The 15,752-nt window shown below is 33.4% G+C and overlaps 1 protein-coding gene and 1 non-coding gene across 3 annotated transcripts; both read right to left on the bottom strand.

Annotated features, from left to right (window-relative positions):
- Nucleotides 1–345: 345 nt before the first annotated feature.
- Nucleotides 346–448, bottom strand: LOC143637518 (U6 spliceosomal RNA). Its single transcript, XR_013154441.1, has one exon. It is a non-coding gene; the product is annotated as a U6 spliceosomal RNA (small nuclear RNA).
- A 9,541-nt stretch (nt 449–9,989) lies between these two features.
- Nucleotides 9,990–14,263, bottom strand: LOC143637474 (uncharacterized). Of its 2 annotated transcripts, none has more exons than XM_077104858.1 (8): nt 14,090–14,263; nt 13,302–13,372; nt 13,149–13,229; nt 12,961–13,053; nt 12,768–12,887; nt 12,587–12,658; nt 11,261–11,338; nt 9,990–10,362 (listed from the first exon to the last, which is right to left on the bottom strand). In XM_077104858.1, exons 1-8 carry the CDS (start codon nt 14,184–14,186, stop codon nt 10,171–10,173), a joined length of 804 nt encoding a protein of 267 aa, XP_076960973.1. In that variant the 5' UTR covers nt 14,187–14,263; the 3' UTR covers nt 9,990–10,170. The 2 variants fall into 2 exon arrangements, with proteins under 2 accessions (XP_076960973.1, XP_076960972.1); XM_077104857.1 differs by having other exon boundaries at nt 9,991–10,362; nt 13,302–13,375.
- Between the last annotated feature and the right edge of the window lie 1,489 nt (nt 14,264–15,752).

A 15,752-nucleotide genomic window follows, 5' to 3' on the forward strand; every position in this document is an offset into this window, starting at 1 on the left:
TGATTAATTGGATAAATATGTAATATATATGTTTCAGGAATGGAAGTATGTAATTAATTTTTTAGTTTGGGACATATGTAACTAAGGATCTTAGAAAAGAGAAATATCTAATTGATTTTTTGGTTTGGGTAAATATATAATATGTAATCTTAACAAAATATATGTAAATACTTCATAAAAATACATTCAAAGCAAGAAACAACTATAAACATACAACAAACCGCGTGATCTTTTATGTAGCAAGCACAAAATTGTGTTTTCAAAAGTGATGGGAACCCGGGATTGTTTTTATTATTATTATTTAATATGAGTTGTTCAACTGAAAGCTTTTTTTTTCCGAACCGTACAAATTTGGACCATTTTTTGATTTGTGTCTACCATCCTTGCGCATGGGTCATGCTAATCTTCTATGTATCGTTCCAATTTTATAGGATGTCCTCAAAGAGACTGTTCGACTGAAAGCATAACCGAAATTTTATGTGGTGGCGATTATGGTTTTCAAATATAAATAACATTAGTATTTTTTTAGGAGGCAGCTGCCTGGCCCCGTCCTCACGCCATAGATCTGGCCCCTCGTTTAGACATTTAAGATTTTCATGTGTATTTTTAATTTAGGCTTTAAATACTTAATAGGTTCTCAAAACTCTGAAATATTCATATGGATTAATCTACTCCTTGAACATTATTTTTAATATTGTGGAAAAATAAATGTTGCTTGTTAAGGTTAAGTCATACTGTTATTTGATAGCCCAATAGTGACAGAGACAAAGTCTTTTAAACACTTAAAAATCTTGTGTTCAAAATTCATATTTTTTAAGGGGGTGTTTGAGTAAGTTTTCAAAACTTGCTTATTTGTTTTTTGAAAAGCAAAAGGTAATTGAGAAAACTTCTTCACAAGCTTCAAACCGGAGCTTTTCAAAAGTGTTTTTTCTTTTCAAACGCAAATAAACGAATTTTAAAAACTCACCCAAACACCCCCTAAATAACTATCATTAATGGAATGTGATGTGTTCGTGAGGCTGTCACATGTCAGCGAGTGATACTCTCATCAGTCATCCACATGTGTTCCATCTATGAACAAGTTGTTCTTGATCTGTCGAAGCGCCCATCAGTAATAATTCGTGGGTACAATCACTGAAGAAGCAGCAACCGATCTTGCCCCAAACAAAAGCCCGGTGGTTTGTAGTGCTTGTTTGTCTAGAGGTGTCGTGATCAACCGTTGCATTCTTTTCTTTTATAAAAATGTTCAAGTTAAATAATTTAAACTTAAAACAGTTAAACATATGAGCTACTAAAATCATTTTCTTACAGGGAAATTAATTCTTTCTTTTCTCATGGGAAGCACAATTTTTACAAGATTGGTTAGATGACAACTCATGTTTATCTCTGAATGTACTCATTTTAAACCCTCATATACTTTATAAAAACTTTACAACTTACAAGATATAGATAGATCTGTTTTTTTGTACACCAAACACTCGTCCAAAAGAATAAACATTAATGGAATTGGTCCATGCAAATGAAATAACAGGAAACTCCATCATAGACATGGACAAAACATCGAGATCGACCGGCAATGGATCATGGTGAAATATACTTATGGCAGTTCACAGGATACCCCAATCTTGACAGATTTCTGTAGTGTGACATAGACTTGACTCATCATAAGCTTAAAACATATGGTCCACGGCCCTTATTTTGTATGACAACATATGAACCTGTCTATTTTCGTAACAGTTTTATATGATTTCAGTGTGATTAGCAACGGACCTCTGTTTTTATGAACGACTAAACATTACATTCTATGGGTATTGAACCTTGAGCTCCTATTCTAATCCCAAACCATCTTACTATCCCACCAAAGTGGAAATCACGGACCATATAAAGTTAAAAATAGTGAAAATACAATTTTTTTTGAGTTCTTCCATGAACCGTAGGCCATATAAAGTTAAAAATAGTGAAAATACAATTCCCCCCCCCCCCCCCCCTTCTAAGTTATGCTTTACTGGCTCATGCATTAGCTAGTATTGTAATCTTGACAAATCTAATTAATTGTAAACTGATCTTAATTTTGTGTGGATATTTAAATTGCCCAACTATTCTTTATCTTCAATCAAATGAATATTTTGTTGGAATATACATAAACAACACTCATACAAATATACAATGATGGTCAAATATAACATAAACCAATGACAAAACGACACACTAGCTAACACATACCGGTCCTTTGATCAAGCATGGTCCCCCGATCCCTCATCGTATTACAATAATGGAGATGCTCACATAAGAGAATATTTTGACTTACAAAGTTACAATATATGGAGACTTTTGTTACTATCTCACTATGATACACTCAACTCTAGTCTTCTTCTATCCACAAAAATATTCCTAGTAATTAATGAACATGACAACTTCTCTATTTTGGATAATTAAACATCAAATAACTGTTCCAAACTCTTCAGGATTAACTTAAGCCAACTATTAACACACCTAGTTATTACTTTTGAGTCAGAAACTTCACATGGAAAACAAATATCCAAGTATTATTAGTACACACACAAAAAAAGTAAGAAGAAGAAGAAGATATGCAACGATCGCAAGAGTGGTTCTGAAAGTCTCTTAAATCCTTGTGCAAATGACTCTTGCAACTGGAATTCCCATTACAAATAAAGGGTCATGTGGTATACACTTAAAATCAGGTTATCTCTGAACACGACTCATTTGACGCTAGACCTTAATATAGGCTTGCGAAGCAACCACTCATTCCCTTGCAGTTGTAAATGTGCTAACCGGGTTGGTTGGTTGAAAAAACTAGGTTAAACATGTTAGTGGGTCGACTTGTTTAACTAAACAAGTTGGCAAGTCGACATGTTTAAGTATTAAATGGATCGGCACAAACACGGCCTGTTTTGATTAAACAAGTAATCCCAAACTTGCATGGTCCGCTTTATTAAACAAGTTAGATATGATAAACCAAGACCTGATTATTATATGTCATGTTTGCGTTGTGTTTAAGTCGGTGTCAAAAATGATCACCACTAGTTACACCAGGCCTGTTAGCCAAGTCTTCCAACCCACATGATATTGTCATATTCTCAACATTCACGCGGAAAAACATAGTCAGAATGGATCACATGAGATGGTCATAATTGACATGTTTGCAGCATTTTTATCTTTGGGAATATGGATGAATTTAGAAACAGTAGGGACACCTGAATGATAATAATTAGGTTACATAATTACCAAAATAACCTACGCTCACATTTTGTCCAAGATTCCATTTTGTTGGCTTTTTTGTAGGGCTTACATCATGCGAATAAGACATGGTTTAACTGCATGTTACCTATGAGACTTATACCGGTTTTTGTACCAGTTTTATAAAGCTGAATATTTATTCATTTATACGGATCAGAAGGGCCTCCTTTCAACAAGACATCCGTCTCCAAACCCATAACTATTACAAAAGATAGCAAAGCAATTGGTATGGTATGGTATGGTATGGTATGGTATGGTCTGAGAAGACCAGAAAGGTATGTATAGACAAACCATATATCTATTACAAAAGATAGAAAGCCTCCTTTCAATAACTCCAAACCCATAACTAATAAACATGAAAATGTGTTGGTGATTTTGGAATTGCAACCTTGATTATTCAAAGAGTCGTATGATTACTTTTGAATTAAAAGTTATTTTGATAGTTCTTCAAAATACTTTAATCGGATAAAACTTTGAATTCGAGACAAGAATTTAGTATGGGATTTGTGAAGAAGATGAACCAGAGTATCTATCAATTGGAAGGAGCGTCATATATCTCTGCAGAAGCACTTAGGTTTGGATAACTACCTTAGACGGTTATATTTCAAATTTTAAATTATATTAATATGCCTTTATGTTGGAAGTAATTTCAGACTCCAACAAGTCAGTGAACTTGAGGAAAAAATATTGACAAGTAGGTCATAGTGTTATGTATCCTAATTGTATTGTAATTATAATTGGTAATGTCTTAGCTAGCAAGTTAGGTTAGTCTATATAAACATCTCATGGTTAGACATTATAGAGGGTGGTGTGAGATGTAACCGAGTTAGGGTTCATCTAGAGACACACACGAGATGTAACCGAGATAGGGTTCATCTGGATGTAACCAAGTTAGGGTTCATCAAGAGTCAAACCGAGTTAGAATTTGAGAGATATTGTAATCAGTTTTTAGAGTAAGATTTTCTGATTAATATAAACGAGAGTTATTCGTTTAGTTCGTGTTTGATTATCGATACGGGACTTGACTCTAAAATCTAACTTATGATTATGTGTGACATAATCATTAATTAATATTTCTAATGAAATTTTAATGAAGCAATATAACCCCAGCTAGGGGCTCTGCCCCTTGGACCTTGCTAGGGGATGTCGCTCCTATGACCCAGCAATCGGAGGTGCTGCCCTCGGACCTCATAGTAGACTAAAGCAAGAGTACACTGTAAGGCCCCGAACCCGGTGACCCTACTTTAGCGTCGGATTTACTCATAAACACAGTTCTTCAAATCAGAGTTTATTAAAACTTTTCGCGGAATATAAAACATCAATCATTTGTTACAAAACATTAAATCTTTTCTTTGATACCATAACACAAAACTTTATATTTAAAACATCTTTACTTCTTTCTTCAGATGCCAGCCGTTCAATCCATGCCGTGTGTCATCCTCATGCTAACTCTATAATCAGCTCACCTGCGTGCATACTAAAAGTCAGCTACGCTGAGTGAGTTCTAGTTAATCGAACGCCATACAATACATACACATACATACATATCTGTAGATACATATCCATACTTCACTAGTTACCCTTCTGTTCTACATACATACTTGCTACCATACATACATACATATCTACAATCACTAACCTCAGTCTACCGAGAGTACGTTCATAGTTCACCTTTTATACCTGTACTCAAGGTCGTGAACGCGTACAAGGTTCGCAGTCCTTACCTATGTTCACCATTTATGGTACGTACAAGGATCGCGGTCCTTCCCTATACCATAGTACATCCACAACACGTACAAGGTTCGCAGTCCTTCCCTATGTTGCAACCTAATTCATAGCACGTACGAGGTTCGCAGTCCTCCCCTATGCTACAAAATCAGCACGTACAAGGTTCACAGTCCTTTCCTATGCTGAAATACATCCACAACACGTACAAGGTTCGCAGTCCTTCCCTATGTTGCAACCTAATTCATAGCACGTACGAGGTTCGCAGTCCTCCCCTATGCTACAAAATCAGCACGTATAAGGTTCACAGTCCTTTCCTATGCTGAAATACATCCACAACACGTACAAGGTTCGCAGTCCTTCCCTATGTTGCAACCTAATTCATAGCACGTACGAGGTTCGCAGTCCTCCCCTATGCTACAAATACAGCACGTATAAGGTTCACAGTCCTTTCCTATGCTGACGCCTATCTACATTACGTATAAGGTTCGCAGTCCTTATCTACGTTTACATATATCATCTACTTCACGTATAAGGCTCGCAGTCCTTAACTACGCCATCACCAGCCGAGTCTATGTCCGACAGAAGCTAGAAGGATTTGCCATCCTAACTTACTATGTCGAACGTAGAACTCACATGCCATTCGTATACCTATATACACATACTTACATTATAACATAAGAACACTCTAGGCATTCTTTACCTCATTCATTTAACAACCATACCCCTTTGTCGTTACGTGCAATATCCGAAGATCGTTCACGCCCCGACAAGTATTCATTTGAAATATTCATACATCTTCGATATATAATATTCGTACCTTTATTTTTAACCTGACAGTACGCGCAATATCCAAAGATCGTTCGCGTACCGACAAACAATCATTCATATCTATCACACATATCACATATGACATACACTTATCACTTAGGATAAATGTATTAACAACACATCGAGTATGCACACAGCCCCGAAAACATAACAAGGAATGGGGCTAGAAACTCACCTGAACACGGTTACGTTCACCGTTAATCGTAATCCCTTTCTTCAGTTGTGCACGGCTGACTGTATAACAAGTATACGTATCAAACAACTATCACTACTCATATCATCTTTCCAGTCTTAACTACTACCCACAACGAACGGGGGTCCGGGGGCAGCGCCCCTGGCAGCGGGGTCTAGGGGCGGCAGCCCCTAGCAGGGTCCAAGGGGCAGAGCCCCTGGCTGGGGTCGAGCTGCCAGGTCAGCTTGGAAAATTTTATTTCCATTAACTGTCTTAACACATTTTTCATTAGATTTTTAATTTATTTTCTAATCGAACTTGACTTTAGGCGAAGTTAACCCTCGGGCGAACTTAGCTCTAGGCGAAGTTAACCTTAGGCGAACTTAGCTTTAGGCGAAGTTACCAGCTAGGCGAACTTAGCTTTACAGCGAAGTTGCCATCAGGCGAACTTGGCTTCAGGCGAAGTTGTCATCAGGCGAACTTGGCCTCAGGCGAACTTGGCCTCAGGCGAAGTTACCAGTTAGGCGAACTTAACTTTACAGCGAAGTTGCCATCAGGCGAACTTAGCTTGCAGGCGAAGTTCATCAGGCGAACTTAGCTTGCAGGCGAAGTTCATCGCTTTGAAGGCGAAGTTGCCCAGTTGCAGGCGAAGTTGTCCAGATCAGCCGCTGTTCGGTTTCTGTCCAGCATTTTGAGCGATTTTAACACCCTTGCTATGGTTCAATATCACCCACTACGCTTCCCGACCATTTTCGGTCGCTTATACACTAAAAAGCTTGGATCTTTAAACTTCAAAGATCAAGAATCATACCTTTTTGAGCTTGTTTGGATCTCGTTTAACTTGTTAACACACTAATCGCTCTCTCTCTCTCTCTCTCTCGGATCTGCCCGTTCCTCTCCTCGGCCCGGCGGCGGTGTAGATGGTGTGTGTGTTTTTGGAGTGTGTGTAGAAAGTAAGGAAATGAAGATATTTTTGGGTTTAGGGGATATTTATATCCCTGAAATCTCATGGACCTAAGGCCCATTCTCATTTAACCCGTCTCCATTAATCCAACACTAGCCCGACTCATACCAACTCCTACTCTATTATTTATTTCCTGACAACCCGAGTAAACTTTCCCTCTATTAGTAAGTAATATAATTAATATCACTTTGAAATTTCGGGATGTTACATACACTCCGCACATCCCGTACTTACTTAATGTTTATTATGATTACATTGATCGTCCAGTTAATCCAGTTACACTAAAATACTAACAAAATGCTTCTTAATTAAGAAATTTAAACAAGTGAAAATAAATGTCATAAAAATATAGAGCTGGTAACTATCAATAACAGAAAATGGTGAAAAGATATAATAGTAACAGATAACAGAAACAGGCGAAAATAAGAAGATGATAACATTCAATGGCCACCAAAAATTATCGGGTAATGTAAGGCCCTATTACAAAGCTAAAGCAAATTTGTACCATCTCTAAATGTCCTTAACATTGATACTTCTACGTCTCCATAAAGTCCTATCCTCATTAAGGTGTATGTTTAGCAAATCATTTATTAATCCGCAAAGACTCATAAGGGTTTCCATGGTTGTAACCGGCTTCGTCGTATGTCTCCTCTTTACATGCTCAAACTATCCCCGTCTCCTCCCTCTTATTTAATTTGACATACCAACCACATACCCATAGCCTTCCTAAAAAAACCTCATTTCTAATCCAACCTCTTGAGCCCCACATCCACCTCAACACTTTCATCTCTGTTTAGCAATATGTTTCGAATAACATAGTTGGTTGAACAATAACCCTATAAAACTTCCTCTTTAATCTATGTTGACTTATAAGTTAAATTTTAGACTGTGGGTGCTCGTTTTATATATATTTTCTTGTTAATTTTTAGTTTAAGACATTTTAAGGTTGGAAATGTAGATATTTTGGAATTGGAAGTCTTGAATTAATAATATTTAGGAGTTTTAAAATTTTAAATGAAAACTCTATACGAAACCAAGCCAAACCAAGCTGCTTAATTTCAAATCAAACCAAGTTCAAGCATAAAAAAATCGTTCGTTTCTTTAACTTCAATCCACTCGGTTTAACTCGCTTTCAAACCAAACCAAGTATGAACCCCTAATATATTTTATAACTAACTAATTAGCATATCTTTTATTCTTTATTAGAAAGAAACACTTGCAGAACTTTTCATAGACATTAATAATCTAAGTTTGTTTGAATTCCAATATTCATAAGTAGTTCATACCAGGGGTGTGTATGGTTCGGTACGGTTTTTGACTAAAACCGAACAAAAACCAAACTTTCGGTTTTATGATTTTTTAAAACTGTTCGGTTTCGGTTTTTTCTGTTTTTGATTTTTAGTTTTTGGGTTCGGTTCGGTTTTGATATGGGTTTTTCGGCTTTTCTAATCGAGCCAAAACTTTTTGGGCCAAAAATTTCTTGACCCAAAATATTGAAATTTGGGCATGATATTTCTTTTCTTTAAATTAATGATTAATAGAATGTTAAATATTTGAACTTCAAATATTAAAAGCTAATATAAGATACATTAAAAATCAAAATAAAAAATAAAGTACCGGTATTATTTGTTATTAACCATATGTAGAAACCAGATATATTTGTTACTAACCATATGTTAAATTAAACAAAAAGTCATCGGCATTTGGCAAATTTTGTTTTAATGGTTACGGTTAAGATATTATGGTTTTTTTTATATTTTTGGTTATTTCGGTTCGGTTCGATTTTTCGGTTCTTAAATAAATACAAAAACGAACCAAAACTAATATTTCGGTTATTTATAAAGTTCAAAACTGAACCATCGATTTCTATATCGGTTTGGTTTTTCGATTCGATTTTTTTTATATTTTCGGTTTTGTGCACACCCCTACCACCATTTTACATTTTCTTGTGTTATTTATTCTCTTTTTCAAGTTTTGACAATGATATATTAGAGTCCCCATACTCATCACTACATCATACAAATCATTTGGACCATGAAATCAGGCTCATTATTGAAATTTATCAATGCTATTGACTGAAACTAGTAACTACCGGATCCTATTTTCTCATTTAATGCTTATGATCAATCATTTTAACTCACATATTTATATTTCACTGAAATCTATAAAATGAAATGAAATTATATATATAGGATCTAAGGGAATAGATGGAGCTCATTCATCGCTTGAGCTATTAAGAGAGCTAACCGATTAATAAACTCCATTTAGCATGTTTATAAATTTGACCATGTAAAAGACTCCATGATTGATTAAGAGGTTTTATTTTATTGAACCAAACGCATTTTGATACTGACCAATACAGATGTAAAATCTTAATGTAATCATTCAAAGGAACAAAACGCCCCATAATATGTTAGAGGAATTGCTTGTTTGACATGATAATTATGTTGGTTTTGTTAATTCATCTAAGAAATTTAATGTGAAGGAGGTTGTCGGCGTTGAAGATGATGATACGAAAGCAATTTTGAATTCTTTTACTTGAGTAAACCTGGTCTTTTTTGTCCGACCAAGCATATCGCGTGAATTCCATAATTCAAATCTAACATATCACTTTATTGTAATCGTTTTTAATTTAATGAGGTATATGGAATTTTAACATACAAAAGAAAAAAGAATTCAGATTCTAATTTCATTGAATTCCAAGGAAGCAGACATTTTATTATATTTGTCTGCATTTCAATAAAATTTAAGTAGCATTACATAACAACACATTGTAGATCTTTTACATCCTTTAATAATCGTTTCTACTCGAACCCATTTTCACTTGTTAATCGACCCGCCCATCTAACATGCATGCATCCAAACTACAAGGATGTATCTTATTCTCTGGTGGATATCAAACTTGTAAATAAAAATTTAAAAAAGAAAGAAAAGAAAAGAAGCTGTACTCTTTCTACTCATTTCATTACAAAAGAAAACATAACAGTTATCATTTTAAGTTGTTTCAACAAATATGCAACATTCCATTTACGTTGTTAAAGACAGACCAGAATATCATGGCTCATGAAAGACGGACACCGACGAAACACGGACACCGACAAAAAGCAATATAAAAAGCATAAGATATAATTAAAAAACCTTGACAAAATAATTATACTTAAAAGGAAAAGAGTACAAACGTAGACGTATAGAACGCGTAGAGTATTCTGTTTGCCTAATTTTAATTCTTCACGACTCGAATTACTAAACCAGTGGGTGTTTGGATGGTTTTGAGGTGACCAGAACCGAGCAGATCACGAAGATGAAATCTCATATCCAAAGGGGACAGACGTAGACGTTTTTTCTCAAGAATGGCTAACATCATTTCTTTGTGTTTTTTACGGTTTAGTAGAGACATTAGCTCCTTTCTTCCCTGAAAATAACATGACGCGATATCATGATTCATGTGCAGTGTCGTGTTAAATAATACATGTATGCATATATAGATATAACAATTATCTTATATAGAACATGATGCTTTCATGTCAAATACAGAAGAGAAATAATTGTAAATTTAAGCAGAATTGACTATATGTTCCTTTTCCAATTTTCACCGACAATAAGATGCAAGATACACACACGAACGGTAAAAAAAATTTAGCAAATTTCGCTTTTCGTCCTTTAGTTATATAAAAACTTTAACTTACTTATTTTATATTTTTCGTGTAAATAGGGTAAAAATGACCAATTACCCTCATGTGTAGTGCACTTGACCCCAAAAAAAAATTAGCATGTTAACGGAAATGATGTACGCTGTTGTGACAAAACGTGAACATAAAGGATGATTTATGTTATTTCCTTGATTTAAGGATGAAAATTGTAAATTGATCTTTTTTTTATATATTTTTAAAACATCATGAAATGTAGCCATAATGAGGGTGTGTCTGGTTTTACATATTGAAACTGATCTAGTTCTTAACCGGTTTTGCTATCAAAGGGTAAAACAATATTGATAATTTACCCTTATTTTAAAATAAATATACTTCAATTCCATTTTATAAACAATCTCTATATAAACATATGTCCGTTTTCGTAATTTTATATATTAATTTATTATACAACAAATAATTTTCAAGGATTACATTATGTGATTATTACAACTTCAAATAACACAAGCACATCAAAAAAAAACTATTTTCTAGTTTTGCAGCCTGTTTGTATTAAAGTTGATTATATGATTCTCCCTGTTAATATCATATAATCACTTTTTAAAGTCACCCCCAAAATCTATTGTTAAATAATATATGACTATATATCATAAATGCACATACCTGTGTGATGCCTTTGAGCATTGAACCAATATTTGGAATTGCAAACCAGTACATGTCACAATCAATAAGCTGGCGAGTCTGTAAATGGTAGCGCAATAATAAACAGATAAACAAACAGCATACAAATATATAATAGGCACAAATAATTACTAATTTAATACTATTCTACATATATAATAAGAGAAAACCTAATTTAATTTCCTTTTAAATCAAATTCCAAAAAATTAAACAAAAGTCTAGTACTAAATTACTATAACAAATAATGTATTAACAGCATATAACATATTAGCTAAACAGCCTGTCAATTGCATAGCTACCAATATTTGATTATTTTAAATTGTTAATGATCAACCTACTTGAATAGTTACCAATATTAATTTTATTTTAATTTCTTATACATCAACCCTTAAATTTATTTACTTTTCAGCATTTAAGGTATGTTAGATATCAAGAAACAATATCTAATATACTTGGTTCACAAGATTTAAAATTTAACTTACTTTAGTTCTCGAGAGTTACAATTTAATGTATTTTAGTTCTCAAATCGATAAATCTAATGTCTTTTAATCTCAACGAGTTTTCAGTGAACCAAATAGTCACTCATAGAGGTGCACAAATCAGTTGGAAACCCTAAAGCAGTTTGTGTTGGAATCAAACAGCCTTGCAATGCTTTGATAAATAATATCCCAAAGTAGAGTTTGACTCAGGTCTGAAAAAGGTTCCACATTTCTTGCATCGAGCACGATTTGGACCACTTGACATTCACATAAATCGAAATGTACAAAAATTTTCATTCACGTTTGATGCACCAACACAAACGGATGGTTGCAATTGTCCATTTTCAGTTGCCACTGAGACCACATAGTGTGTTTTTTGCGTTTTTGAGAGTGTTTTTGCGCTTTTAAGTGTTGTGATTAAACCAATACAAGCAACACCTAATATACTAACATATGGGGGCAAAATGGTCCATAAAGCCCAAAACACCCTGCTTCAAACGGTTATACAGAGTTACAGACATTTTCTAGCAGCTAGATTTTTCAAACGGTATAAACCATTCCTAATTTTGGTTCCTCACAAATCAGTTCACAAACCAGTTCCTGCTTCCAAAACGGAAATCCGATCCCAATTCCCAAACCTACTGTTTTAACCGGTTCTGGCCGTTTCAGACAGGTTACGCGTGTGAACAGAACCAAGGCATTTACCTCACCTACGTAGTTTATAATCACCATGGGTATTCTTTTAACATTGTGGATTGATGATGTTCTAACAATGTAACACATTGTTCTATTATTATGTTAAAAATATCTACAGCGAAGAAATACTTACCAATAGACCAGCATTTATCAAAAGCGAGATGTCTTCATCTTTCACCCTTCCTCCTATTGATAATAGTGAACACTACAATGCAACACAACTAACGGTAGTCAATATCCTATATGTAACTAAAGATTGTTCAAATAAATGGTCAATATATTTATACAAAAAAGATCAGTTGTTAACAACTTACTAGTTCTTGATGTCCAATACAAGGTTCAGGCTTGTTATTTATAACATGAGCTTCAAACCACTCAAAAACCGCAAGAACACCTTCCTTCTTCGTTTCCATCCTTTTCACAGCTCGTTTCATCTACAATCAAAGTCAAAATCCGTTATATATAAACAACAAATACATAATGTGTTACTTAAATAAGATAGCTAACCTGTTTCAAATAATCTTCCATGAACATTAGAGCATGGTCATCCTGTCCCGTATTTAACTTAAAAACGCGCAAAACTTTCTCCCTCCTTAATGACTGTTTTCAATGCAGAAGTTAAAGCACAAATATAATTATATAACTATGCATTATAATTTATAAACTATAATCTCAATAACAAAAACAGAGCATACCTCTAATTCTCTATCAACTTGTGTCCTATCCTTTACACTACTGTACAATTGAGATTGTAAAATAAAAGGCTCAACAGTAAACTGCAAAAGTCAAAACTTAAAGTCAAAGTTCAAAGTCAACTAACTAGAATCACAAAAACTGGAAATGCATACTTTATCATTATGAGGAAATTGTGCGCACATCATGCGAAGAGCAACCATGGTGTCACTGAATATGAGGTTATCTTCTACATCATTAACACAGTGATAATTAGGGTCTGCATGTAACCAAAAACACAGGTCCAAAACCGGGAAAAATTATTTTTCATTTTAAGTAATTTATAATATTTAACAAATATGCAACTCAGATATTCCTTTTTTTTAACGGCCAACAAATCCTCCAAAAAGGCTACTGGTTAAATTCCCCGCATCGGGATGCACTCGTCTTTCGATCTGGGAAAAACCTTCACCTAAGGCCAACGACAGTGTGGTGAGATGGTGCCTCTGAAACAAAATGTTATGGGCAAGAATCGAACACGGGTCACATGAAACACCAAGTTTGTTCCTTACCGCTCCACTACTAGCTCATTGGTAAAATGCATAATAATCCATTAGTTATTAATTAAAAAAACTAATTAGACTCAAATGCATTATTTTGGGTCTGTTTCTTTTTAGGCCCAAATTCATTATTTTGAGTCTTCTTTTTTTCACGCGAAAATTTAATGGTAAAAGTCTAAAACCGAAAAGCAAAACATACCCAAAAACCAAAACTTTAAAAAAAATCAAGTAAATAAAGTTTTGGTTTTTGGTTTGGGTTTAGCCCAAAACGACCGAGACCAAACCTCTGCCTAGTGAATAATTAGACACTGAGATATTGAATCTGGCGTAAATAATAATAATAATAATAATAATAATAATAATAATAATGATGAAAAAGGGGGAAACTAAATAAAATAATAAACCTAATAATGAAAGAGATTGACTGGAATTGGAATCATCATCATCGTCTTCTGCTCTGCTTCTCTTCCGTGATGTTGACGGATTCTTATCATTTTCCATTATTATTATCTCTTCAGTTCCGGCCACCGGAGTCAACCGGAAGATGAAGACTTACAGACACAATTAATTAGGTTTTCACTTCTCTTACGGAAATAATAAATATATTTTATTTAGATAAAACTAGGTTCACGGATGGAAAATTTTAAATCATATAACATCCACACGTTTCTATCATCAAGTGATATATAAATCATGTAAAAACATAACATTCAACTAAAATAACATCCATTTTATAATTATAAATTAGTAAATAGTTCATTATAAACCACATTTATAGTTTTATTTGTAACTTTACATTCCTTGTCTAATATAAGCAATTTAACACCGTCTCTACTCTTCACTCGTAATAAAGCTATCTTCGTTTCAATATGAATGACAGTTTCTTATATGAAGGAGTTATACCAAAACGAGTTATATAAGTGCGAAACCCGATGTTAGAATGTTAGTACCTGAAATAACCTTTACTTCGATAAAAGGTCTCCCCAAGTTAATTGCTTGTAATCAGGTTCCATTGCATAAACAGTTCTTCTGATCAATATTCCTTAGTAACATTATTGGCACACCAACTTTTAGAACCGATCTATGATTAGGCATACCAGACATCTTTAAACCATTTAGAAAATCCGGTGAGTGTAATGTTGGATCGAAACCAAGACAAACACTATCTTTAAATGAGGTTGTCCAAGATATTAATGACAAATTTTTGTATTTGTTTCCCGGAGAAGAAGTTGAATATCTCAATTCTGATAGTATAGACAAGTATGGCCCTTTATTGAAAATATGAAATATCATTAAAATTTTCCAATAATGTTGGATATAATCAGATCAGAAATAGGATCGGATAAATCACCAATCAAAAGATCATATGGTATATCTATAATGGCGTTGTTGTATTTATAAATAATGAAATGCAAATGTTGTATTTATAAAAAATTATAATTTTACATTAATTATAAGACATCATAACATATTTGAATCAAATACAAGAACATACAAAGACTAACAAAGATAAATGAAAAATTAAAATATTTATAACTTATATCATGAGTACAATAATAAGCAAACAAAGAAATTAGTTTCCAAATCAACAAAACAATTTTACATTTTTTTTTCTACTAAACTTCTATCTCAATGTTGATTCAAAAGATGAACTTTATCTAAGACATACATCAATAACCGTAATGTTTATTACTTTAAGATAGTACATGTGTTTATTTACACATTAATTTAAATATTTGTTGCACATCAATGTTAAAAGATGAATAATATCTAAGACATTTCTTTTCATAAATATATTTTAAATTTATGTTACAAAACAAACTGTTATGACAATCTAAAACCTAAATTTAATCTTTCATATACTATAATTAATTGATTTTCAAAATAAAATTTTAATTAATATTCAATAACATATTAATTTTCATTTAAGTATAATTGACATATAGTTGATTCCTAATATATATCATTTAGGAAATTAGGTAAAGCTTTCTCATCTATTTTTTTTATAACTTCTTTACAGACAAATTATGTTAAATAATTATTGAATACATATAATAATAATAAAAA

This window comes from Bidens hawaiensis, unplaced genomic scaffold, assembly GCF_021521415.1.
Source record: "Bidens hawaiensis isolate Kalapana, Puna unplaced genomic scaffold, B.hawaiensis_p1.1 tig00008321_1, whole genome shotgun sequence".
NCBI classification, from domain to species: Eukaryota; Viridiplantae; Streptophyta; class Magnoliopsida; order Asterales; family Asteraceae; genus Bidens; species Bidens hawaiensis.

Coding starts and splice junctions, on each gene's coding strand:
- LOC143637474 (XM_077104857.1), bottom strand. CDS start 14,186: ATGGAAAATGATAAGAATCCGTCAACATCACGGAAGAGAAGCAGAGCA. Junction 13,376..14,089: donor TCAATCTCTTTCATTATTAG/GTTTATTATTTT, acceptor TTAATGATGTAG/AAGATAACCTCATATTCAGT. Junction 13,054..13,148: donor AAGTTGATAGAGAATTAGAG/GTATGCTCTGTT, acceptor CATTGAAAACAG/TCATTAAGGAGGGAGAAAGT.